This window comes from Aythya fuligula, chromosome W (assembly GCF_009819795.1).
Source record: "Aythya fuligula isolate bAytFul2 chromosome W, bAytFul2.pri, whole genome shotgun sequence".
Classification (NCBI taxonomy): domain Eukaryota; kingdom Metazoa; phylum Chordata; class Aves; order Anseriformes; family Anatidae; genus Aythya; species Aythya fuligula.
In genome coordinates, this window is record NC_045594.1 from 262,714 (window position 1) to 288,692 (window position 25,979).

The 25,979-nt window shown below is 43.7% G+C and overlaps 1 protein-coding gene across 2 annotated transcripts in view; it reads right to left on the reverse strand.

The window, feature by feature from the left end:
• Nucleotides 1-25,979, reverse strand: part of LOC116501375 (rapamycin-insensitive companion of mTOR-like) — a 99,002-nt gene that overhangs the window by 19,517 nt on the left and 53,506 nt on the right. For both annotated transcript variants that reach the window (XM_032206891.1, XM_032206890.1), the window contains exons 25-30: nt 25,380-25,486; nt 24,513-24,742; nt 21,895-22,924; nt 14,154-14,331; nt 12,801-12,885; nt 2,188-2,418 (exon numbers count right to left, since the gene is read on the reverse strand). In XM_032206891.1, coding sequence (XP_032062782.1) covers nt 2,188-2,418; nt 12,801-12,885; nt 14,154-14,331; nt 21,895-22,924; nt 24,513-24,742; nt 25,380-25,486 — 1,861 coding nt within the window. The remainder of the gene's footprint in view (nt 1-2,187; nt 2,419-12,800; nt 12,886-14,153; nt 14,332-21,894; nt 22,925-24,512; nt 24,743-25,379; nt 25,487-25,979) is intronic.

The window sequence follows — 25,979 nt, forward strand, 5'->3', positions numbered from 1 at the left end:
TTTGCTTCAGTCTTTGCTTCAAGGATACTTCCCAGGGAGTGGTTCGGGAGCATCTGAGTGGGCTCAATGCACACAAATTCATGGGTCCCGATGGAATGCATCTGTGTGTGCTAAGGGAGCTGGCAGATGTGATTGCCGAACCGCTCTCTATCATCTTTGAAAAGTCCTGGAGAACGGAGAGGTGCCTGAAGACTGGAGGACAGCCAGTGTCACTCTGGTCTTCAAGAAGGGCAGGAAGGAGGATCCGGGAAACTACAGGCCAGTCAGTTTCACCTCTGTCCCTGGAAAGGTGTTGGAACAGCTTGTTTTGGATGCCATCTCCAAGCAATTGGAAGAGAAGAAGGTTATGAGGAGTAGTCAGCATGGATTCACCAAGGGGAAGTCATGCTCAACCAATCTCGTTGCCTTCTATGATGGCATCACCAGCTGGGTAGATGAGGGGAGAGCAGTGGATGTCATCTACCTTGACTTTAGCAAGGCTTTCGATACTGTCTCCCATGACATCCTACTAGCAAAGCTGAGAAAGTGTGGGATAGAGGAGTGGACGGCAAGGTGGGTTGAGGACTGGCTGAGCTCAGAGGGTGGTGATCGGCAGAGCAGAGTCTGGCTGGAGGCCTGTGACTAGCAGTGTTCCCCAGGGGTCGGTGCTGGGTCCGGTCTCATTCAACATCTTCATCGACGACCTTGATGAGGGAATAGTGTCTGCCCTCAGCAAGTACGCTGATGACACAAAGCTGGGAGGAGTGACCAATGCGCCAGAAGGCTGTGCTGCCATTCAGCGAGACCTGGACCAGCTGGAGAGCTGGGCAGGAAGAAACCAAATGAGGTTTAACAAGAGCAAGTGTAGAGTCCTGCACCTGGGAAGGAACAACCCGAAGTATCAGTACAGGCTGGGGGATGACCTGCTGGAGAGGAGCTCTGAGGAGAAGGACCTGGGGGTCCTGGTGGACGACAGGTTGACCATGAGCCAGCAGTGTGCCCTTGTGGCCAAGAGGGCTAATGGGATCCTGGCATGCATTAAAAGGAGTGTGGCCAGCAGGTCAAGGGAGGTGATCCTCCCCCTCTACTCTGCCCTGGGTAGGCATCACCTGGAGTACTGTGTCCAGTTCTGGGCTCCCCAGTACAAGAAAGACAGGGATCTCCTGGAAAGAGTCCAGCGGAGGGCCACAAAGATGATACGGGGCCTGGAGCATCTTCCTTATGAGGAAAGTCTGAGAGACCTGGGTCTGTTCAGCCTGGAGAAGAGAAGACTGAGAGGGGATCTCCTCAGTGTATATAAATATCTGAGGGGTGGGGGACAGAAGGATATAGCCAACCTCTTTTCAGTGGTTTGTGGGGATAGGATAAGGGGCAATGGCTGCACAGGAAGGGGCAATGGAGCACAGGAAGTTCCGCACTGACATGCGAAAGAACTTCTTCACAGTGAGGGTGACAGAGCATTGGAACAGGCTGCCTAGGGAGGTTGTGGAGTCTCCTTCTCTGGAGATATTCAAGGCCTGTCTGGACACCTACCTGGGCAGCCTGCTCTGAGGAACCTGCTTTGGCAGGGGGGGTTGGACCCGATGATGTTTCGAGGTCCCTTCCAACCCCTACAGTTCTGTGATTCTGTTATCTGACTGAGCAAAATGTTGCTCTCCATCTTTTTTATAAGCCCCCTTTAACTACTGAAAAGCTATAATGAGACCACCCTGGAGCCTTCTCTTCTGTAGGCTGAACAGCCCCAGCTCTCTCAGCCTTTCTTCGTAGGAGAGGTGCTCCAGCCCCTTGATCATCTTCATGGCCTTCCTCTGGACCTGTTCCAACAGATCAACATCCTTCTTGTGCTGAAACAGCCTTCTTGTGCTTTATGGTAGAAACTTGCTTAGAAGTTAGACTTCTCATCGGTTTGACAGGAAGCCTAATTTTTCAGAACGTTGATTTGTAAGTAAGGTTTCAAGTTTTGTATTTTGATAAGCTTTTAGAAATATTTTGAAAATACGCAGGCATATTGTCAGACTAAGACCAATAAAAATAGAAAAGATGGAAATGACCATAGAAATACCACTGGTTGCATAATAAGCTTATTAATGAGAATTCATTTCAAGATATTAAGAAAAAAACACACTACAGACTGATCAATTTTAGAGATGAACAGAGTTCAGCATTCTCATTCAGTCTTTATCACACTTACCCACATGGAACACTAACCTGTACAACTATATGAAGAGTTCACTTTGTTGTTAGGCTGATAACCCAGAATTTGAATGCAGACGCAATAAAGGCAGTTCTCATCCGTGTGCTCCTGTAGCCCATTATCCTCTGTATTTTCTAAAAACTGAGAGGTATCTGAATGGCTGGTATTCATTATTTCTGTGAGACTGATCTGCTGCTGGAGCATCTGAAAAGGACTTGTGACATCACTTGTACCTGATGGAAGACCTGTAGACAAGCAATCAGATAACAGAAAAACAAAACAAAACAAAACAAAACCACACAACCAATGATTAAAACAACATTCTAATTAAATTTCCCGTTTTACAGCTGGAGGGGGTGGGAAGATCTAGAAATATAAAGTAACTGTTTTTAAGCATTTTTGAAGGCTTAAAATCCAAAGATCTGTTACCATTCCAGAAATAAATATCGCATTTCAGTCCCAGCTTATCACAGAATCACGGAATGGCCAAGGTTGGTAGGGACCTCTGCAGATCATCTAGTCCAACCCCCTTGCCCAGTAGGATTGTCGTCCGTAGGTTGTAGTCCCAAAGTTGGGAAAAAAATAATAAAACCTTGAACCTTATGTCTGCAGACATAAGGGGTTGGCTAAGATCACAGGCCATCTTTATGAAACCTCAGGAGAAATGAGAAATTTATAATCCTCTTGCAAAAAGAAATACCTGGTTTCATACTTTGTGGAGGGCATTAATCCCTGGGAGTAATAGAACTTGAGAGAGCAATAGTAAATATTTCTGCAACTTTAGAAATCATAATCAATGCCACTACTGATGCTCTTGGTTGAATACAAACAGAAATAGAACAAGTATTCCAAATAACCTTAGAAAACCGTCTTGCCTTAGATGGGCTACTTGCAGCCCGGGGAGGTGTTTGTGCTGTGATAAACCGCAGCTGCTGTGTCTATGTATATGAGAAGAAGCAAATTCAAACAGACATTAACCAAATCTGGCAAGCATCTCAACTGTTTCACCTAATATCTCAGGATGCAACCCTTGGTAGTGGACCAGATTTTTCCTGGTTGTGGTCATGGCTGCCAGATTTTGGATGATTAAGACAACTGATTTTAATTATTATAATAATTGTATCAATAGTAGTGATACGTAGTTGTGTTCTGCAATGCATGCCTAGTTGTTTGAATTCATATAGTACTTTATTCAGCAAGTGCAAACCTCACCAGGTAATGTTAGTGAAACAAGATATAGATAACAGAATATTTCTTCAAATTAATAAAAATAGGTAAGAACTATGCAGTGAGAACTATGAAGCCTAAAAGTGAGGTTCATAGTCTCAGAGGGGGGAAAGTGTAGTCCCAAAGCTGGGAAAAAATAAGAAAACCTTGAAGAAAATTGGGAGGTCTATAGCTTGTGTAGTCTTAGAGCTGAAAGCAAGAGACAGGTAGCCTTGAACTAGCAGAAGAAAGGAAGATAAGGAATAAAAGGTAAAAAACAAGAAGGAGAAAAACAGCTCCAGACTGCCCTATAGTAGCCTTTTGTTCATTAAGGGTCATTAATGTATTAAAAAACACACCCATGAAAATGCTAATGTATGCTAATTTGGGATTTGATGCCCCCCCCCCCCCCATGGTCCTCTGTAATGCGCAAACTCAGTAGAGATGTGTTAGATGAGCTCTAATAGCCAATCAAAAATAGCCAAACAGTTTTCACAAGTTGGTTGTGTATAAATTACAGTGATTCGAGTCAAAGGTGTGCTTGCTTTGTGAAAGAACGCCAAGCACCTGACTCTGCAGAGTTATATAATTATTTAATTAAAAGACCTTTGTGTGGATTCTGACTGTACTTATTGGTGCGGCGCACTGGGCATGAACCTACAAGACAACAGGATCCCCTAGAGCACGTTACACAGGATGGCATCCAGGCAAGTTTTGAATATCTCCAGAGAAGGAGACTCCACAACCTCTCTGAGCAACCTGTTCCAGTGCTCTGTCACCCTCACAGTAAAGAAATGCCCTCTCATATTCAGCCAGAACTTCCTGTGCTTCAGTTTGTGCCCGTTGCCTCTCGTCCTCTTGCTGTTGGGCACAACTGAAAAGAGACCGGCTCTATCCTCTTGACACCCTCCCCTCGAATATTTATACACATTCATGAGGTCTTCCCTCAGTCTTCTCTTTTCCAGGCTAAACGGGCACAGTTCTCTCAGCCTGTCCTCATACAACAGGTGCTCCAGTCCCCTGATCATCTTCATAGCCCTCCTCTGGACTTGCTTCAGGAGCTCCATGTCCCTCTTGTACTGGGGAGCCCAGAATTGGACACAATACTCCAGGTGTGGCCTCACCAGGGCTGAGTAGAGGGGGAGGATCACCTCCCTTGACCTGCTGGCAACAGTCTTCCAAATGCAGCCCAGGATACTGTTGTCCTTCTTGGCCACAAGGGCACATTGCTGACTCATGGTCAGCTTGCTGTCCATTAGGACTCCCAGGTCTCTCTCTGCAGAGCTGCACTCCAGCAGGTCAGCCCCCAGTCTGTACTGCTGCTTGGGGTTACTCCTCCCTAGGTGCAGGACCCTGCACTTGCCCTTGTTGAACTTCATGAGGTTCCTCTCGGCCCAACCCTCCAACCCATCAAGGTCCCTCTGAATGGCAGCACAGCCCTCTGGGGTATCAGCCACTCCTCCCAGCTTTGTGTCATTAGTAAACTTGCTGAGGGTGCACTCCGTTCCATAAATATATACACATAGAGAGAGAGCTGGCTGACGTCATCGCAGGACCTCTCTCAATTACTTTTCAACGGTCTTGGGAGTCTGAAGGGGTCCCGGGGTCCCCAGGGAAGTAGTCACTGCACCAAGCCTGTTGGAGTTTAAGAAGCATTTGGACTGTGCACTTAGTCACATGGCCTGAATTTTTGGGTAGACCTTTGTGGAGCCAGGAGTTGGACTCGATGATCATTAAGGGTCACTTCCAACTTGGGATATTCCATGATTCTATGATTCTATCCTACTGGACAAAATGTCCAGCATATAGCTAAACAAAAACATCATACGATGGATGAGCAATTGGCTGACGGGCAGGGCTCAAAGGGTTGTGGTAAATGGGGCCACATCAGGCTGGTAACCGGTCACCAGTGGGGTCCCCCAAGGCTCCTATTTAGGGACAGTTCTCTTCAATGTTTTCATAATTGATTTGTATGTAGGACTAGAAGGTGTTCTGAGCAAATTTGCTGATGACACAGAACTTGGAGGAGTTGTGGACTCGGATGAGGGTGGAAAGGCCTTGCAGAGAGATCTGGACAGATTGGAGAGCTGGGGGATCACCAACCACATGAAGTTTAACAAGAGCAAGTGCCGGGTCCTGCACCTGGGATGGGGCAAGCCTGGCTATACATACAGGCTAGGCAATGAGATGCTGGAGAGCAGCCCCGCAGAGAGGAAACTGGGGGTTGTGGTTGACAGCAAGTTGAATATGAGCCAGCAGTGTGCCCTGGCAGCCAGGAGGGCCAACCATATCCTGGGATGTGTCAAGCACAGCTTTGCTCGTCGGTTGAGGGAAGTGATTGTCCCACTCTACTCTGCACTGATGGGGCCTCACCTCGGGTACTGCGTGCAGTTCTGGGCACCACAGTAGAAAATGTAAAACTGTTGGAGACCGTCCAAAGGAGGGGTCGCACGATTCTATCCTTTGCAACATCTTGTCATATATAATATATATATATAGAGAGAGAGAAAGAGAATCATAGAAACACAGAATATCCCGAGTTGGAAGGGACCCACAAGGATCATCGAGTCCAACTCCTGGCTCCACAAAGGTCTACCCAAAAATTCAGACCATATGACTAAGTGCACAGTCCAAACACTTCTTAATATCAGACAGGCTTGGTGCCATGACTACGCCCCCTCAGATGGCTCAGGCACTCCGTGCATCCAGAGACCTGAACTGCCACACTTTTGAGCAGGCACTCTGTCTGGGTCACCACAGACTTTCTAGAAAGAGCTTTCTGCCTAGCGCAGACCATGGCGGTCTAGCTATAGGTAGACAGCCGGTAGACGAGCTGTTCTGAGTGGGGAATGATGCTCTGCCATCTCCGAAATCGCCCTGCCCGTGCGAACTGCCGCGCCACGCCCTGACTGCCCATCCTAATCGCTGTGCTCCCTAGGGGCTGCCTTTGAATGTCAGGGGAGGGGGCGCTGCTGGCTCCGCCTACGCCTCGTCAGCCTCCCTCACGAGGGCTACCGGGTCCTGGCAGCTCCCTCAGCTGCCTCGAGTGGCCTTGATGCCGGAAAAAAAGCCCTGCCCGTCTCGATCCCCTGCTCCGCTGCAGAACGCGTCTGCCCCAGAGCCGATCGCCCCGGCGAGGCGAGAACATATCTTCAATGCTGATCAGAGTCAGCTGATCAGATCAATCTGCTGATCAGATGCAAATCTCATTTGGCCACCTCTCATTTTAGTTCTCATTGAAGATAAAAGCCTATGAAAACTTTATACTAAACAAGCTAAACTAGATTGTCTATGCAGTGAATAAAGCATCCTATTCAAAGATGACCAGATAAGTGCTAATATAACATGACAGACTTCTCCATCATTTTCATCATTATTCCTCAAATTTCTTTTAAAAGGAAAAAAAACACACCTAGAAAGTCATACTATAGGTTATATTAAAAAATAAAAAAATAAAATTGAATAAGAAGACAAACGTGCTAAAAGTGCTAACTATGCATGGCAAAATTCTTGTGGTTTAACCCAGCAGGCAACTAAATGCCACACAGCTGTTTGCTCACTCCACCTACAACTGGTATGGGGGAGAAATTTGAAAGAAAATTGCAAGAACTCATGGACCGAGACAAGGACAATTTAACAAGAAAGGGGAAAAAAAGGACAAGGAAAACAGCAAACAACAACAACAAAAAGAATAAACAAAGCAAGTGATTAATAAACAACGCAATTGCTCAATACCTGATAATGCCCAACCAGACAACAAGCAACAGATGTCCCCCCAGCCAATTCCCCACTGTTTTTATTGTTTAGCACAGTACATATGAATGGGATATCCCTTTGGCCATTTTGGGTCAGCTGTCCTGGTTCTGTCCCCGCGAAGCTCCTTGTGCACCCCCAGCCTCCTTGCTGGCAGGGCAGCATAAGAAGCTGAAACATCCTTGGCTTAGTGTAAGCACTGCTCTGCAACAATTAAAGCATCAGCGTGTTTTCAGCACTCTTCTCATCCTAAGCCAAAACATAGCATTCTACCAGCTACTAGGAAGAAAATTAACTCTCTCCTAACTGAAACCAAGACAATGTTGCTCTTAATCAGTAGGAAAACGAGCGATAACAAACAGGTACTATATACACACAACTGGCTATGTGGAATGCAATTCAGGGACAAGGCACTTGCTGTTCCATGCACTCAGGAAGTGACTAATGTACTGGTGATTCCTCCCCTTTCTCTCACGTGAGAAAGGACGTTTAGGTAAAAAACAGAGATAGAAAATGTCTTTTCCCTTTCAATAGCAATATGAAAATCCAAACCATTAGTTAAAAGCTGATCTGTAATCTGTGCTGTAACCACAGCATACCATCCATGAATCAGTATAGAGATAGAGAACTGGACGCTTTTCTCGTTCAGCAATGTCTAAAGCCAGATTGATGGCTTTCACTTCTGCAAACTGACTCGATTCACCTTCTCCCTCAGCAGCTTCTGCAACTCGTCGTGTAGGACTCCATACAGCAGCCTTCCACCTCCAATGCTTTCCCACAATACGACAGGACCCATCAGTGAACAGGGCATATTTCTTCTCATTTTCTGGTAGCTTGTTATACAGTGGGGCCTCTTCAACACATGTCACCTCCTCCTCTGGTGATATTTGAAATCCCTGCCCTCTGGCCAGTCCATGATCATTCCAAGATTCCTGGGTGACTGGGGTTTCCCATTTGAGCCTGCTGTGTGATCGGTGCGACCCACTTACTCAACATAGCATCAGTTGCATGATGTGTAGAGGGGATCCTTCCTTTGAACATCCAGCCCAGCACCAGCAGTCGGGGTTGCCAGGAGGAGCTGTGCTTCAGTACCAACCACTTCCAAAGCAGTGCGAACACCTTCATATGCTGCCAATATCAACCTCAGGTCTCTCCAGTGCTTTCTGCCAGAGGCTCCAAGTGGGGCCATTCTCCTGTCTGTAGTGTAGAACATGTTTTACATCTTGTCCATCCTGGACTGGCCCAAGGGCTACTTACTGCATGAGATATTCCCCGTTTAATTTGTTCAAAGGCTCGTCATTGCTCAGGGCCCCATTTGAAATTGTTCTTCTTCCAGGTCACTTGGTGGAGAGTGCTTGCTGTCAAACTGTGATTTGGAATGTGCATTCTCCAAAAAGCCACAACGCCTGAGAAAGTTTGTTTCCTTTTTGGTATTTGGTGGAGACATAGCTGTTATTTTGTTGATCACATCCATTGGGATCTGACGACATCCATCTTGCCATTTTATTCCTAAAACTGGATCTCCTGTGCAGGTCCCTTGACCTTACTTTGTTTTATGGCAAAACCATCTTTCAGAAAAATTTGGACTATTTTCTTCCCTTTCTCAAAAATGTCTTCTGCTGTGTTGCCCCACACAATGATGTCATCAACGTAGTGCTAGTGTTCAGGAGCTTCTCCCTGTTCCAGGGCAGTCCGGATCAGTCCATAGCAAAGGGTAGGGCTGTGTTTCCCCACCCCCTGACCCCCCCCCCCGGGTTGTCAATTCTAGGTGTACTGGATGCCCCTCCAAGTGAAAGCAAACTGTCCTGCACTCTGCTGCCAAAGGGACTGAGAAACAACGCATTAGCGATTTCAATTGTGGAATGCCACTTGGCTGCCTTTGACTCCAGTTCATATTCAAGTTCTAGCATGTCCAGCACAGCAGCACTCAGCGGTGGTGAGACTTCATTCAGGACACGATACTCCACTATCAATTAGTCTTCTGCACTGGCCATATGGGTCTACTAAAGGGTGAGCAAGCCTTGCTGATCACTCCTTGGCTCTCCAGTTGAGGAACCAGCTTATGGATAAGAATCAACCAGTTGATTCTGTTGGTGCAATATTGCTGCTGGTGCACTGTTGTGGTAGTGATTGGCACATGTTGTTCTTTGACCCTCAGCAACCCCATAACAACAGGGTTCTTGGAGAAGAGACCAGACAAGGTAGACAACTTAAATATCCTCCATTTCCAAGGCAGCTATGCTAAAAGCCCACTGGTACCCTTTTGGGTCCTTGAAGTACCCTCTCCTGAGGTAGTCTATGTCAAGGATGCATGAAGCCTCTAGGCAGCAGTCATGGGGTGCTTTTGCCACTCATTTCCAGTTAGACTCACTTCGACCTCCAATACAGTTACTTGTTGTGATCCCCCTGTCACTCCAGAAATACAGATGGGTTCTGCCCCTTTATAGTTTTATGGCATTAGAGTACACTCTGCACCAGTGTCCACTTAGAGCTGTATACTCCTGTGGGTCTGATGTGCCAGGCCATCAAATCCACACAGTCCAATAAACCCAGTTGTCCTTTTCCTCTGTCTGACTGGAGGAAGAGCCCCTCTAGTCCTGGTCATAGCATTCATTACTCACTTCTTGTAAATAAAAATCAGAAGTCCCGTTGTTAAGATCAACCCTTCTACTTTGTCTGGGGAACTCCCTACTGGAAACTGGAGCAGCTATTTTCTTGGTAGAACTCCCTTTTTTCATTGTTTTTCCTTTCGACTCACGTACCTCTCTCTGCCTCAAAGGTTGAAGTAAATTTCCCATCCCACTTCCTCCCCGTGGTCACACAGGTAAAACCACAGGGTGGTATGTTGTGCATGCACGCTCTATCCTCTCTCTTTAGCAGAAGAACTCATACTCCTAATAGCCGAGATACTTGCCTGTATAGGTGGAGAAAAAGACATTCTCTCTCTTCAAGCTTCTGAACCTGTTTCTCCACATCTGAGATGCAGGCTGGTAAGGAAGAATAGAGTGTTTCTTCATAGTGATAGAGCATGCCAGCCAATGCAGCCACTGTTTGTCCCTCTACATTTTTCTAGGTCATTGCTGCCAATAAGTTGTCATATGATGGTGCACTCCATACAGACTTCTGCCACATGGGTCGCATGCACTTGACTTCATCTATATCTTTGGATACCTGTTCGTTGGCCAGGTCATCATAAATTACCTCCAGCACAGCTAATTCCTTCAGGTACTGGACACCCTTTTCCACTGTGGTCCTCTTGCCTGGATGACATACATCTTCCTTGAAGGGACACCTTTCCTTCATGCTTCAAAGGAGTTGCCTCCAGAAGCTGAGGGCTTGTATCCCTTTTCCAATTGCTTTGTCAATGCCCCCTTCCCTATAGAGGGATTCCAGCTGCTTGGCTTCCTTGCCCTCGAATTCCATGCTACTGGCCCCATTATCCCAGCATTGGAGCAGCTACATAATGCACTTGCCTGGATGATGGCTGAAATCCCTCTGTATATCTTGCAGTTCACTGAGGGATATGGATCAGGCAGTTACCGTGTCATTTATGACTTCTGCTTCTTCCTCCTCCTGATCTCGTGACGGCCCTACTTTGGAGTAGCCTGCCTCATCCACTTCTTCCTTATTCCCTTTTCTAGTATAAGTTCCTTCTATTCCTGAATGAGCTGGCTTCCACTACCATAGTTTTTTCTTGATTATAGGGGCGATTGATACCAACACAGGTTGGTTCTCTGGTTCAGCTGCAGTGTCTGTTGCAGGAGTTGGATCCAGAAGCATTCTCTTCTTGAGGGTACTGAATACTGTTGACTCTTGTTTGATAGGTGCAATCCAGACCCCAGCACAGTGTGGCAAGCTGTAAATCTCTGGCATTGCCAGGGTTGGGGCATACTTTTTTTAAATTTTTTTTTTTTTTTTTTTTTTTTAAATGATTTCATACTTGTTCAGGGGTGAAGTCAAAAACCATCAGAGGTGACAATCGTAACAGATACCTGCCAATATCACCCCACACTCCCTTCTACCCATCACGATCCTGCCTTAGGGCAGATCTCTGGGTGGTATTCTTAAATAGTTGTTTAACCTTAGACAAAACCAGAAACACATGCAGGAGACATAATAATAGGATTGTGATAGTTTTAACATCCCAGGAGTATTCAAAATTCAAGAGCTGTTGTAACTAGACTGGAGAAGAAAAAGCAAAGAGTGTACATGTTAATAGTTTCCAAGAGAATGTTCCTGAAGTGCAAAAATGATGGCAATACTGAGTACAAATACCAGATTAAGTTCACGATTGGTGTAACATGAGAACATGCTATAACCAAATTGGCAAAATTTAGGCAAGCCCCCAGAGTTTATACATAACAAGAAAGGGCTTAAGAAAAACAACCTTGAGAGCAAATAAAACAATATTGTGTCCAACAACTATTAAACAAGTATAATGATTATAAGTGTTTTTTGTTTTTTTTTTTAAACACTCTGGTCAGAACTGTTATCTCAACCCTTTGTGCCCCGCGTTGGACACCAAAAGGATACCAAACTCCCTCCAGTTTTATTGCTCAGCATGACATCATATGGTAAGGAATATCCCTTTGGCTAGTTTGGGTCAGCTGTCCTGGTTCTGTCCCCTCCCAGCTCCTTGTGTACCCCCAGCCTCCTCATTGGCAGGGCAATATGAGAAGCTGAAAAGTGCTTGGCTTAGTGTAAGCACTGCTCTGCAATAACTAAGATATCAGTGTGTTATCAACATTATTCTCATCCTAAATCCAAAACACAGCACTATACCAGATACTAGGAAGGAAATTAACTCTGTTCCAGCCAAACCCAGGACACTGAAACTTCACAAAATACAGACAGACACTTTCAGGAAAGTCAGTTTTATATATTACACTAACAACACAAAAGAAGAAAAAAAAAAAAAAAAAGAAGCAAGATGTGTCTATTTGAATGTTTAAGTGCTTATAATAAAATTCAAGTTAACTAACAAGTAACACAACAGATATCCTGTACTATTTCAGGACCAGTATCAATGTTTCAGTTTTAGTTTTCCCTACTGAAGAGGCACATATCAATGCCTTACAGATTTCTGTTTCTGCTTTTGTAAAAAGGAAGATCATTCCAGAACAAGCCAGGCATTACAGAGCACTTGCAATTCTCTCATACCATGTGCCATCACCTCTTCTGATCAATTGTCATGAAAACATCACATAAAGTTATAATTTACTTTCTGAAATACACACCCAACACATTTATTGGTTCTTATAAATTCACATGTAATCAAATAAGAGTCAAAATATAACAGCTCAATTTGTATGTGGCATTATTTTTTTTTTTTAATCTTAGCTTAAATTTTGTTTCTTTCTTTAATGCAATATCACTACCAGTCTTCAATTAGCATTAGCTCATACTGCAAAGATATGTAGGCATTCTTCCTTAGGTTATTAGAGCTGGATCAAGTTTATGTTGAAACAGCACTGCATTATCTTGAACTACATAAAAAAATGGAATCAATGGTCTGCTATCCTAAAATCCAGAAAACAGCTCTCAGAACTTAACATATAAAAATAACATTTTCTGTAAAGAAAAATAAACAAATAAACCAACACACTACCCCAAACAACATGTACAAATAAAAGAACATAAAGGTACAGAAGAGAAACAAGAACAATACCTCCTGCATCAGATGCAGAAGCCCTAGATCCACAGTCATCAAATGGAGGTGTGGTTTTCTTCTGGAAATATGGAGTCTCCTTTATCTGGAACATTCAAGTGAAAAATCAAAATTAGCACACAGGTGATAATCATATCCAAAGGAAAAACAGATTTTGTGAGGACAACTTCAGGAAAAAAGATATAATTAGAGGAGGAGGAAATTAAGAATGGGCTCCTGAGTACTAAAGAAAAGCCAATGGGGAAAAAACAAACAACAAAACAACATACAGTTGTGAATGAACTTTTATTAAACAAGACTTATAAACAGACAGTAAATGGTAAAAACATAGTGGTGACAGGCTGTAAGAAAATCAGTGACCCAAAAGCGGCTATTAATGATCTGTCCATGATCTCTCTGTAACACTGGAGATCTCAGGAGAGCAGAATAAAAAACACCCAGGACATCTAAAATGTTGCCTGTAAGATGTTGTAGAGTTGAGACATGTAGAGCTGAGAGAAGAAATGAGACAACATAAATATACCATAAAGACTGTGAAGGAAAGATAGTAAGAAAGATAGTAAGAAAGTAGTCATTTCACAAAGGGAAAACAGAAATTGGTATGATGGAAGATCTTGCATTTATTCTAGCTTTAGTAATTTTTGAGATTAGTGAGAAAATAATTTAGGTTTGAATGGCAAAGACAAAGTATACTAAAGATAAGGAAGCCACTGATTTACCTTTGACATAGACCATGCCCTTCTGTCTTTAATAATTACATAACAGAATATTAAAACTTGTGATGTATCAGTTTGTTAGACTGGCATGTGTTTTAACTAAGTAGACAGGAAGGCAACTGATAAGAAACTGAGATAATCTGTTCTAAATTAAAAGGTGTATCTGGGAAGTTAAGTAAAGACAATACAATGTAATGCTATGATGATATAAATACAAATAAAGTAATATTAAGATCACAGGAGCAGAAAGTTTACTGTAGGATTATGCACATCATTTATGGTTGACTAATGATCAACAAGTTGGCTAGAGATATTAACTAATGTCCATAGACTATGTTAATTTTAGTATAAAAACTAGCTGTCAACTAAAATATCACAACAGCATATTTATGCTGCCATTGTTTAACACTTTAACCTACTCTGTGTCATTATTTGCCTAATAATACAAAACAGACTAGCACTTTTCTGTTAACACAATTAGAAAAGAAATTCTTGTTCTCCAAAATGTATTCCTTGAAAGTACCACATCCTGTTTTCTTCCTTTCTGTAGATCTAATCTATTCTGATGAAAATGCAACAATTCACTACCTTTCAGTAAGAAAGTGCAAACGAACCCATTAAGTTAACTCATACATACCTGAAATATTTCATTGATATCCACTGGGAGAGCAAGGCCAATGTAATCATCAAAGCTACCGTATGTAGCATTAGAAACCATAGAACAAACAGAGGAGGAACGCTGAAGTGTGTTTTGGTTAATAGGACTTAATAGATCTTCTTTGTCTAATGAAGCATAACTTAAAGCTTTCATGAACCTGTAACATTAAAATAATAAATCACAATCTCGGTAAATCTGTCATTCCTGCACATTACATATAAGAAGGACTACTGTCACAAAGACTATTCTTGTCTTCCCATTGTAGAATCCAGAGCTTGTTACTCTGTTAAGTTATAGCTATAGGTGTATTTCATTATTTCTGTCTCACGTTGTACCGCATGGTCTGACAGTTCCTATAGTAAAAATTTGTAATCTTCTCTTTGGAAGCCCTGGGACACAGACTCAAAAGACAGGTAGATTAAATTTCTGCTTAAGAGGCTGCCAACCTTGTAAAAGTACAAGTTTTTTCCAACTTAATGGTCTTTGAAAATTTACAGCCCAGACAGAATCAGAAAAGATTTAGGCTTTAAAACTGCTAAATGACGATTTTAACTGTAACAATGCACAGAATGCACCTTTATTCACAAATTCAGACCTGAACAGGCACATTCCTGCAAATGCAAAGCTTGGGCAAGCTAAGTACCAGAGATACAAGCAAGGAACATTTTTTTCCTGTACTCTAAAGGTGATCCAGTGTGTGACTCCTAAATGTGGAGGAAAAATTTGGTAAATTTAAGATTAAAAAAGCAACTTGAAGATGCACAGTGAGCAGCGTTGACTGTGACAACCAACCTGAGGAACAAAAAAAGAAATAGGTTGGGAAAATAACACAGAACAAAAGAGGTTGGAGAATCACAGAATCATCTAGGCTGGAAGAGACCTCCAAGATCACCTAGTCCAACATCTGACCTAACACTAACAAGTACTCCACTAAACCATATCACTAAGCTCTACATCTAAACGTCTTTTAAAGACCTCCAGGGATGGTGACTCCACCACTTCCCTGGGCAGCCCGTTCCAATGCCTAACAACCCTCTCGGTAAAGAAGTTCTTCCTAATATCCAACCTAAAACACCCCTGGCACAACTTTAGCCCGTTCCCCCTCATCCTGTCACCAGGCATGTGGGAGAACAGACCAACCCCCATCTCGCTACAGCCTCCTTTAAGGTATCTGTAGAGAGCAATAAGGTCGCCCCTGAGCCTCCTCTTCTCCAGGCTGAACAAGCCCAGCTCCCTCAGCCGCTCCTTGTAGGACTTGTTCTCCAGGCCCCTCACCAGCTTTGTCACCCTTCTCTGGACTCGCTCGAGTACCTCCATATCCTTCTTGTAGCGAGGGGCCCAAAACTGAACACAGTACTCGAGGTGTGGCCTCACCAAAGCCGAGTACAGGGGGACAATCTAGACCTGCTGGCCACACTGCTTCTTATACAAGCCAGGATGCTGTTGGCCTTCTTGGCCACCTGAGCACACTGCTGGCTCATATTCAGCTGACTATCCACCAATACTCCCAGATCCTTCTCTGCATGGCAGCTTTCCAACCACTCATCTCCCAGCCTGTAGCTCTGCTTGAGGTTATTGCGCCCCAGGTGTGGGACCCGGCACTTGGCCTTGTTGAACTTCATGCAGTTGACCTCAGCCCATCAGTCCAGCTTATCCAGATCCTCCTGCAGAGCCTTCCTACCCTCAAGCAGATCGACACATGCACCTAACTTGGTGTCATCTGCAAACTTACTGAGGGTGCACTCGATCCCCTCATCCAAATCATCGATAAAGATATTATAGAGAACTGGCCCCAGTACTGAGCCCTGGGGGACTCCACTAGTGACTGGCCTCCAACTGGATTTAACTCCATTCACCACGACTCTTTGGGCCTAGCTACCCAGCCAGTTTTTAACCCAACGAAGTGTATACCATTCCAAGCCACGAGCAGCCAGTTTCTTGAGGAGAATGCTGTGGGAAACAGTGTCAAAATCCTTACTGAAGTCAAGGTAGACCACATCCACAGCCTTTCCCTCATCCACCCAGCGCGTCACTTTGTCATAGAAGGAAATCAGGTTCGTCAAGCAGGACCTGCCTTTCATAAACCCATGCTGACTGGGCCTGATCGCCTAGTTGCCCTGCAAGTGCCGCGTGATGACACTCAAGACAATCTGGTCCATGTGCTTCCCTGGCACTGAGGTCAAACTGACAGGCCTATAGTTCCCCGGGTCTGCCCTCCGGCCCTTCTTGTAGTTGGGTGTCACGTTTGCTAGCCGCCAGTCAACTGGGACCTCCCCCGATAGCCAGGACTGCTGATAAATGATGGAAAGTGGCTTGGCCAGGTCCTCTGCCAGTTCTCTCAGTACCCTTGGGTGAATCCCATCCGACCTCCTTGACTTCCGTACATTTAAGTGCTGTATCAGGTTGACAACCATTTCCTCAAGGATTATGAGGGCCGCATCCTGCTCCCCTTCCACCAGCTCAGGGTACTGGGAGAACAACTGGTCTTGCCGCTAAAGACTGAGGAAAGGAAAACATTAAGCACCTCAGCCTTTTCCTCATCTCTTGTCACTAAGTTTCCCCCTGCATCCAGTAAAGGATGGAGGTTCTCCTTAGCCCTCCTTTTCGTGTTTATAAAAAACATTTTTTGTTATCTTTAACAGCAGTGGCCAGATTGAGCTCCGGATGAGCTTTGGCCTTTCTAATTTTGTCCCTGCACAGCCTTACAACATCATTACAATCCTCCTAAGTGGCCTGCCCTCTTTTCCAAAGTTCATAAACCCTCTTTTCTCCTAAGCTCTAGCCACAGCTGTCTGTTCAGCCAGGCCAGTCTTCTGCGCTGGCTTGTCTTTGGGTACATGGGGACAGACTGCTCCTGAGCCTTTAAGATTTCCTTCTTGAAGAATGCCCAGCCTTCCTGGACTCCTCTGCCCTTCAGAACCGCCTCCTAAGGGACTCTGTCAACCAGTGTTCTGAACAATTCAAAGTCTGCCCTCCAGAAATCAAAGGTAGCAGTTTTACTGATCCTCCTCCTGACTTCGCCAAGAATAGAGAACTCTACCATTTTGTGGTCACTCTGCCCAAGAAAGCCCCCAACCACCACATCTCCCACCAGTCCTTCTCTGTGAATAGAAGGTCTAGCGGGGCACCTCCCTGGGTAGGCTCACTAACCAGATGCATCAGGAAGCTATCTTCCACACTCTCCAGAAACCTCCTAGACTGCTTCCTCTGAGCTGTATTGTATTTCCAGGATATGTCTGGGAAGTTGAAGTCCCCCATGAGAACAAGTGCTGGTGATTGCACGACTTCTGTCAGCTGCTTGTAGAATGCCAAGCCCTGCCCGTCAGCCAATTGCTCATCCATCATATGTTTTTGTTTAGCTATATGCTGGACATTTTGTCCAGTAGGATAGAATCATGGAATATCCCAAGTTGGAAGTGACCCTTAATGATCATCGAGTCCAACTCCTGGCTCCACAAAGGTCTACCCAAAAATTCAGACCATATGACTAAGTGCACAGTCCAAACACTTCTTAATATCAGACAGGCTTGGTGCCATGACTACGTCCCTGGGAAGCCTGTTCCAGTGTGCGACCACCCTCTCAGTGAAGAACCTCTTCACGATATCCAGCCTGAACCTCCCCTGTTGCAGCTTGACACCATTCCCGTGGATCCTATCACTGGTGACTAAAGAGAACAGATCAGCACTTTCCCCTTCACTCCCACTCTTGAGGAAGTTGTAGACCGCAATGAGGTCTCCCCTCAGCCTCCTCTTCTCAAGGCTGAACAGGCCAAGTGACCTCAGCCACTCCTCATACATCTTCCCCTCTAGGCCCATTCACCATCTTAGTAGCCCTTCTCTGGATAGAATTCAACTTCTAAACACACTGTAAGAAGTTATGTGGTCAATTCCAACACGTCAACAACAGTAACAGTAATACCCATGCAACACCAATGTCATGAGTTTTCCTAGTATCAAACAATATTATCACAATATACAAAATGTATGAATCATAGAATCATAAATGACAGATGCAGAAATGAAAATAGAAACACAATTTTAAGATCAGTGACTTAGTGCCTGTAACATCAAAAAAAAAAAAAAAAAAAAGACTCAAGAATGAAGAAAGAAGCCTAAGACAGTTTCGTGACATGTTCTTCCATGGTTGGAAAACACCAAGGAATAGAATTTTGAACGAGTGTTAAATTATACTGTATTGTGGTTTAACCCAGCAGATATCTAAACACCACACAGCCCCTGGCTCATTCACCGTGCTCCCCTCCCCTCCAACAGTGGGATGGGGTAGAAAACTCAAAAGAAAAATGCAAGAACTTATGGACTAAGATAAAGACAGTTTAATAAGAAAGGAACAAATTAAAGAAAAAAAAAGTATAAACAAAGAACGTGATGCACAATGCAATTTCTCACCACCAGCTGACTGATATCTAGCCAGACCCTGAACTGGAAGTGACTGGAAGGCCCCTGGCAACATACCCCATCTGCAGCTATCAGGCCAGGTGCTGAGTAAAGTGTCCCGTGGTCAAAAGCCACAAAATTTCTGCATTGGCACCAGCCTCTGAGCCACGTGTTTATCAGGTGGGCTTTCCATATCCTTTTTGTACCCCTCCCTGCCACTGTAGGGATGGAAGAAAACATCACCTGTACTCCCGCTCCATCTACTAATCGTCCCAGTCCTCTAAAGTCCTGTTTGATAGCCTTCAGGCTTCTCTCAGCAATTTCATTGCCACCAGCCTGGACTACTAATAGAGAATAGCAATCAGAGGGGTGAATCAGGTTAGGAAGGTTTCTGGCAATGTCCCTGACCCTGGCCCCAGGGAGGCAGCAGACTTCCCTACGGGTAGGGTCAGGCCGACAAATAGGGCCCTCTGTTCCCCTGAGAAGGGATTCACCTACAACAATCACCCTCCTTTCTTTCTTGGTGGAGGCAGTCCTAAGGCATGGAGTTGACTTCCTCGCCCTAGGCATCCTCCTGGATGGACTTTTGACCTCATCTTCACCCACCAGTCTCTTAAGCTCCAAGGTCTCAAACCTGTTGTGTAAGGGCACCTGGGAAGGCAAGGCTGGTAGGGGGGGGTTGCCTGTGATGCCAAGCGGGGACCTGTTTCTATTCCTCTTTATCTCCTAGGTCCCCTCCCTCTGTCCAACAGCAACAGGGCAGAGGGTCTACCATTGTTTGGGGTGTCTCACCCCAGCGCCTTTCCTTCAGGCCTAGCAGGGAGTTGCTCCACCAGTCTATCTCCTGCTCACACTCCCTGATGGTCCTTAATCTCTCCACCTCCTCCTTGAGCTCTGCCACCAGGCTGACCAGGTCATCCAACTTCTCACACCTCACACACACAGTCTCTCTGCCACCCTCAGATGGCTCAGGCACTCCGTGCATCCAGAGACCTGAACTGCCACACTTTTGAGCAGGCACTCTGTCTGGGTCACCACAGACTTTCTAGAAAGAGCTTTCTGCCTAGCGCAGACCATGGCGGTCTAGCTATAGGTAGACAGCCGGTAGACGAGCTGTTCTGAGTGGGGAATGATGCTCTGCCATCTCCGAAATCGCCCTGCCCGTGCGAACTGCCGCGCCACGCCCTGACTGCCCATCCTAATCGCTGTGCTCCCTAGGGGCTGCCTTTGAATGTCAGGGGAGGGGGCGCTGCTGGCTCCGCCTACGCCTCGTCAGCCTCCCTCACGAGGGCTACCGGGTCCTGGCAGCTCCCTCAGCTGCCTCGAGTGGCCTTGATGCCGGAAAAAAAGCCCTGCCCGTCTCGATCCCCTGCTCCGCTGCAGAACGCGTCTGCCCCAGAGCCGATCGCCCCGGCGAGGCGAGAACATATCTTCAATGCTGATCAGAGTCAGCTGATCAGATCAATCTGCTGATCAGATGCAAATCTCATTTGGCCACCTCTCATTTTAGTTCTCATTGAAGATAAAAGCCTATGAAAACTTTATACTAAACAAGCTAAACTAGATTGTCTATGCAGTGAATAAAGCATCCTATTCAAAGATGACCAGATAAGTGCTAATATAACATGACAGACTTCTCCATCATTTTCATCATTATTCCTCAAATTTCTTTTAAAAGGAAAAAAAACACACCTAGAAAGTCATACTATAGGTTATATTAAAAAATAAAAAAATAAAATTGAATAAGAAGACAAACGTGCTAAAAGTGCTAACTATGCATGGCAAAATTCTTGTGGTTTAACCCAGCAGGCAACTAAATGCCACACAGCTGTTTGCTCACTCCACCTACAACTGGTATGGGGGAGAAATTTGAAAGAAAATTGCAAGAACTCATGGACCGAGACAAGGACAATTTAACAAGAAAGGGGAAAAAAAGGACAAGGAAAACAGCAAACAACAACAACAAAAAGAATAAACAAAGCAAGTGATTAATAAACAACGCAATTGCTCAATACCTGATAATGCCCAACCAGACAACAAGCAACAGATGTCCCCCCAGCCAATTCCCCACTGTTTTTATTGTTTAGCACAGTACATATGAATGGGATATCCCTTTGGCCATTTTGGGTCAGCTGTCCTGGTTCTGTCCCCGCGAAGCTCCTTGTGCACCCCCAGCCTCCTTGCTGGCAGGGCAGCATAAGAAGCTGAAACATCCTTGGCTTAGTGTAAGCACTGCTCTGCAACAATTAAAGCATCAGCGTGTTTTCAGCACTCTTCTCATCCTAAGCCAAAACATAGCATTCTACCAGCTACTAGGAAGAAAATTAACTCTCTCCTAACTGAAACCAAGACAATGTTGCTCTTAATCAGTAGGAAAACGAGCGATAACAAACAGGTACTATATACACACAACTGGCTATGTGGAATGCAATTCAGGGACAAGGCACTTGCTGTTCCATGCACTCAGGAAGTGACTAATGTACTGGTGATTCCTCCCCTTTCTCTCACGTGAGAAAGGACGTTTAGGTAAAAAACAGAGATAGAAAATGTCTTTTCCCTTTCAATAGCAATATGAAAATCCAAACCATTAGTTAAAAGCTGATCTGAAAGGAAAAGTTTGAGAAGTAGGAAAGCTATTAAGAGAAAGTTTTTGAGCATTGACTGTAGCTGTTGGAACAATGTCAATGTCATGAGCTAGATATCTTAGTTAACTATCAAATTAGTTTCCAGACCATCTAATATTACTCAAAAATAAAGGAGGTGACCATACAATCTAAAAATAAACCCAAGGAGTGAAATCTTTGCTCTGCTGTAGCTAGAAGCCAAATGCACATTCATAACAGTGGTACCAGTATCTCACCACTGGCCTCGATGCCACAGTGAACTTGAGTATAGTATACTGGCAAGACATGGTGTCCCTAAAACTTCTCCAAGTAACATAAAGAAAATACAGCTCTGACTGCACCAGCAATTTTCTGTGATTGCAACTTCAGCAACATTAGTCACGTAACTATGTTTAAATAATAGAAGAGTTAAACAGGAAGCAAATACAATAGAAGGAAACATACTCTTTTGTCACTGACAGTATTAAAGGGGCTAAGTACAGCAATGTAAGCTGGGCTTCTCTTACAGCACTTAAGAAGTTCAGACTTCTCATTAGCATATTATTCTACTAATATCAGTACCTCTTTAAGTGAAGTTATCTAGTACCCTGCAACAACTGTCACTTTTAGATGAATTTGGAAAAAATATTAGAACAATATTTTTCTTATTTAATTGCTCTTCTAGCTTTGAAGAAAGAAATGAGCACAAAATAATCTCTTACTGGCTTAGGGTTAGCCGAGAATCCAGGCTGCCAGACTTCATGGTAATAGTGTCAGTAAACAGCAGGTCCTTTACTGGAGATTCTAGGGCTTCTGAGTGAGACAGTGAAGGATGCATCCTCTGCTGTTGTAAGCGTTTTAGTGTAGCATAACCAAAGGCATCTCGAGAACTTGTGTAGCTAAAGTTATAGTCAGCAAGACTTTTTATTGTAGCAAGAGAAGGAGCTTTAAGAGACTGGGCTCTTCGAGGAAGTGTATGAGAAGACCCTGGCAGTACCAGGGACACAGAGTTTGATTTTGAGAGAGACAGGTGGTTAGACTGTGGTGTTGAACAGTGACTTGGTTTAACTGTTTTTGTGCTTACTACAGTACTCAAACTTCCACAGTCACTGTTTACATTTGTAGTGTCCACACCTATAATCTCCCTTGAAGGGCTAGAGCTCATTGAGCTTATGCCACTTGTCGTGGTATCTGTATTAAAACTTAAGCTACGACTCTTAAAATGTGCTTGTGTAGTACCATCTCCTATTAGCCTTTCTCTGTTTGTACTTTCCTGGTGAATTTCATTTCCAAGACCTTTTGGCAGCTTCAAATCATTTTCTCCAATACTAGGGGTACTATTGGTATCTTCCATGTGCTTACTTCCAACAAAAGAAGTTTCTAATCGTAAAGTCTGCATTTTAGGAACTCTGAAAACAGGGTTGAATTCTTCCCCAGCAGAAAAATCTATGTTACTGGAAGGTCCTGTTACAGTACGATTTCGTCTCAGGCTTGGTTTACTGTCAGATGATGTCAGCTTTCCTCCTTTTAGATCACTGCTGCTCCTGTGTTTTTTATTAGGTAGAGTAAGAGAGTTTAGAATGCGATTTTTCACAAGTCTGCTAGAAGAAAAAAAAGGAAAGGAACTACGGTCTTTGTCCTTTGAAGGCCCAGGTCTGTCATAAAATATTTGTTCTGTTTCTTCAGTAATATCTAGGAAGAATGTACTAGTGGAAGTGCTACCAAAACGGTCATTCTCCATGATGAACATACCTGAAATTATACAAGACTTTTGTCAATGAAAAAGAACGTTTCTTCAAAGCGTATCAACTAAGTCATGAAAAAGCAAGCTGTTCAATAAAAGCCAAAATTGTAGAGTATATGGTTTATTGTAACTTTCAATGCAATATTTTTTTCTTCACAACTTAGTACAGTAAATTAAGTAACTTCAGGAATACCTGAGTTGAAGGTTTCCTTGCTTCAAAAGAAAAGCCACACTATCGTATTTCACAGAATCACAGAATCACAGAATTTCTAGGTTGGAAGAGACCTCAAGATCATCGAGTCCAACCTCTGACCTAACGCTAACAGTCCCCACTAAACCATATCCCTAAGCTCTACATCTAAACGTCTTTTAAAGACTTCCAGGGATGGTGACTCCACCACTTCCCTGGGCAGCCTGTTCCAATGTCTAACAACCCTTTCGGTAAAGAAGTTCTTCCTAACAGCCAACCTAAAACTCCCCTGGCGCAACTTAAGCCCATTCCCCCTCGTCCTGTCACCAGGCACGTGGGAGAACAGACCAACCCCCACCTCGCTACAGCCTCCTTTAAGGTATCTGTAAAGAGCGATAAGGTCGCCCCTGAGCCTCCTTTTCTCCAGGCTGAACAAGCCCAGCTCCCTCAGCCGCTCCTCGTAGGACGTGTTCTCCAGGCCCCTCACCAGCTTCGTCGCCCTTCTCTGCACCCGCTCAAGCACCTCGATGTCCTTCTTGTAGCGAGGGGCCCAAAACTGAACACAGTACTCGAGGTGCGGCCTCACCAGAGCTGAGTACAGGGGGACGATCACCTCCCTAGCCCTGCTGGTCACGCTGTTTCTTATACAAGCCAGGATGCCGTTGGCCTTCTTGGCCACCTGAGCACACTGCTGGCTCATATTCAGCCGACTATCAACCAATACTCCCAGGTCCTTCTCTGCCTGGCAGCTTTCCAACCACTCATCTCCCAGCCTGTAGCTCTGCTTGGGGTTATTGCACCCCAGGTGGAGGACCCAGCACTTGGCCTTGTTAAACTTCATGCAGTTGACCTCAGCCCATCGGTGCAGGCTATCCAGATCCTCCTGCAGTGCAAATTTGTAGCTATTTCATTTGCACTAAATTTCAGTGCAAATATGTAGCTATTAGGATTGCAGCTGATATACTCCTTTAATGATAGCTAAATATGGTATATTTCTGGATTCAAATTCCAAATATAAATAACTAACACTAAATATAGCAATACTGTATGTATATTTATATATTTTTTTCTAGATAATCCTTTGAGGACAAGCAAGTAAATAATGTATACCTAAGTATGGAATTTTTTGTAGGGTATTACAGTAAATTGCCATGACTTGACGTAAAAGCTAATAACTTACCCTGATGTTAAAATGTCTTACTTCTACACCAAATGTAAATCTAAGACATTTTCTTCACTCTCACTTGTCTACATCTTTCTGAATATATAACTGTCCCCCTGCCTGCAGTCTTCTTTCTTGCTAATATCACCTTTAAAACACTTGCCTGAACCTCATCCTGACAAAAGCTTGATAACAAAACAAAAAGCTGTTTTATTTTCCGTCTTGAATTGTTTTTAAAACTTACTTGAAGGCATGGATTCACTTTCACTGTTATGCCTAGAACTGGTGGACTCAGAGTTCAAGCTAAGAGTGCTGGGTATAGAAGAAAGTTCATTGCAGAGCTGATCCATGTCATCAGGGACCACTGGCCAAGGCTGTCTGTAACTGTGTCTCACTGCATCCCAGTGGTGATGCTTCAAAATGTCACATCCTTGTTTAGTTTTGGCTATTAGACCAAGCACGTAGACACAGGTTCTGTATTTAATGTATATATAGAAAAAAAGAGCAATAATAGCATCTAATTTAACTAAACTTATTTCTTATTTGAAAGGAAACAGTTACAAAACAATTCATCAAAAACATCACAAAACTGCCACGGAACTTTTTATTCCTGATTTTTATTTGTAAATCAATGGAAACTTAAGAAATACACTAAAATAACTGAAATACACTAAAAGATATCTACTATTCAAAAATAAAACCAAATTATTACAAAAATCCCAATACATAAAGTAAAACATTAATATAGTAGTACTATTAGGCAAAAGACAATCTATTTATGCTCTCTTAAAGATTCAAAAAAGTTACTGAATAAAAATGATGAAATATTAAGTTGATTCCAACAGAGATACATGCTACATATGTTTTAATTGCTTTTTAAAAGAGGCAAAGAGTAATATATATTTTTCCATAGGTTTCATTTGCTTACTTCTTGTACTTTTAAGCTTCCTATAAAATTCTGAGAATCCTCTCAAAATCTGTCATCAATAATCCTTAATAATTAATTTCCAAATAAGTGGCAAAACTATATCCATGTGAATAAAGCAAGGGTATCAAAAATCCTACTGGAACTAACATCTTAAAATTTTGTTTAAAAATCGAATACACATACCCTCTAACGGAGAGAACCTCACAATGTTGGGCAAGTGCTGTTATATCAGGAATTACATTCTCCTCTTGAAGCAAGTTAAGACCCCAATTTGATGATCCAATATTGCCCTGGAATAAAATAGTTTGTCAAATAAGTTTTGATTTTGATGTGATCCGCAGCACCATCAATGTAAAACCTTCAACACTGTTTTTTGTCCGTGGTACAGTTTCCAGCCACATCCTGTCAAAGGTATTAGAAAATTGAGCAGTTTCTCTCTCCTTTTTGGTATTTCCTAGATGTGCAAATCCAGTGAAGGACTTGGGACACTAAGTATATTACCTAAAACTGGTCACAATTAACTACTATGTATTCCTCACATTTACCAATTCTACTACAGTCACCAGTATTAATTTAGTTTACTTATTTTGCATTTCTCTTACACAGGCATTTTATTACTTACCTATATCTTCCAGTAATAGTCACCTTGAACAAATGTTCCAGAACAAACTTTGGGGAGGACAGAAAAGAGGCAAATAAAAAGTTAAGGTGGCAAAGCAGCTTTAGAAGCTTAGCTTGGATAGACACAAACACTAGGTTTTCCCCATTTTATCCCCAGTACCA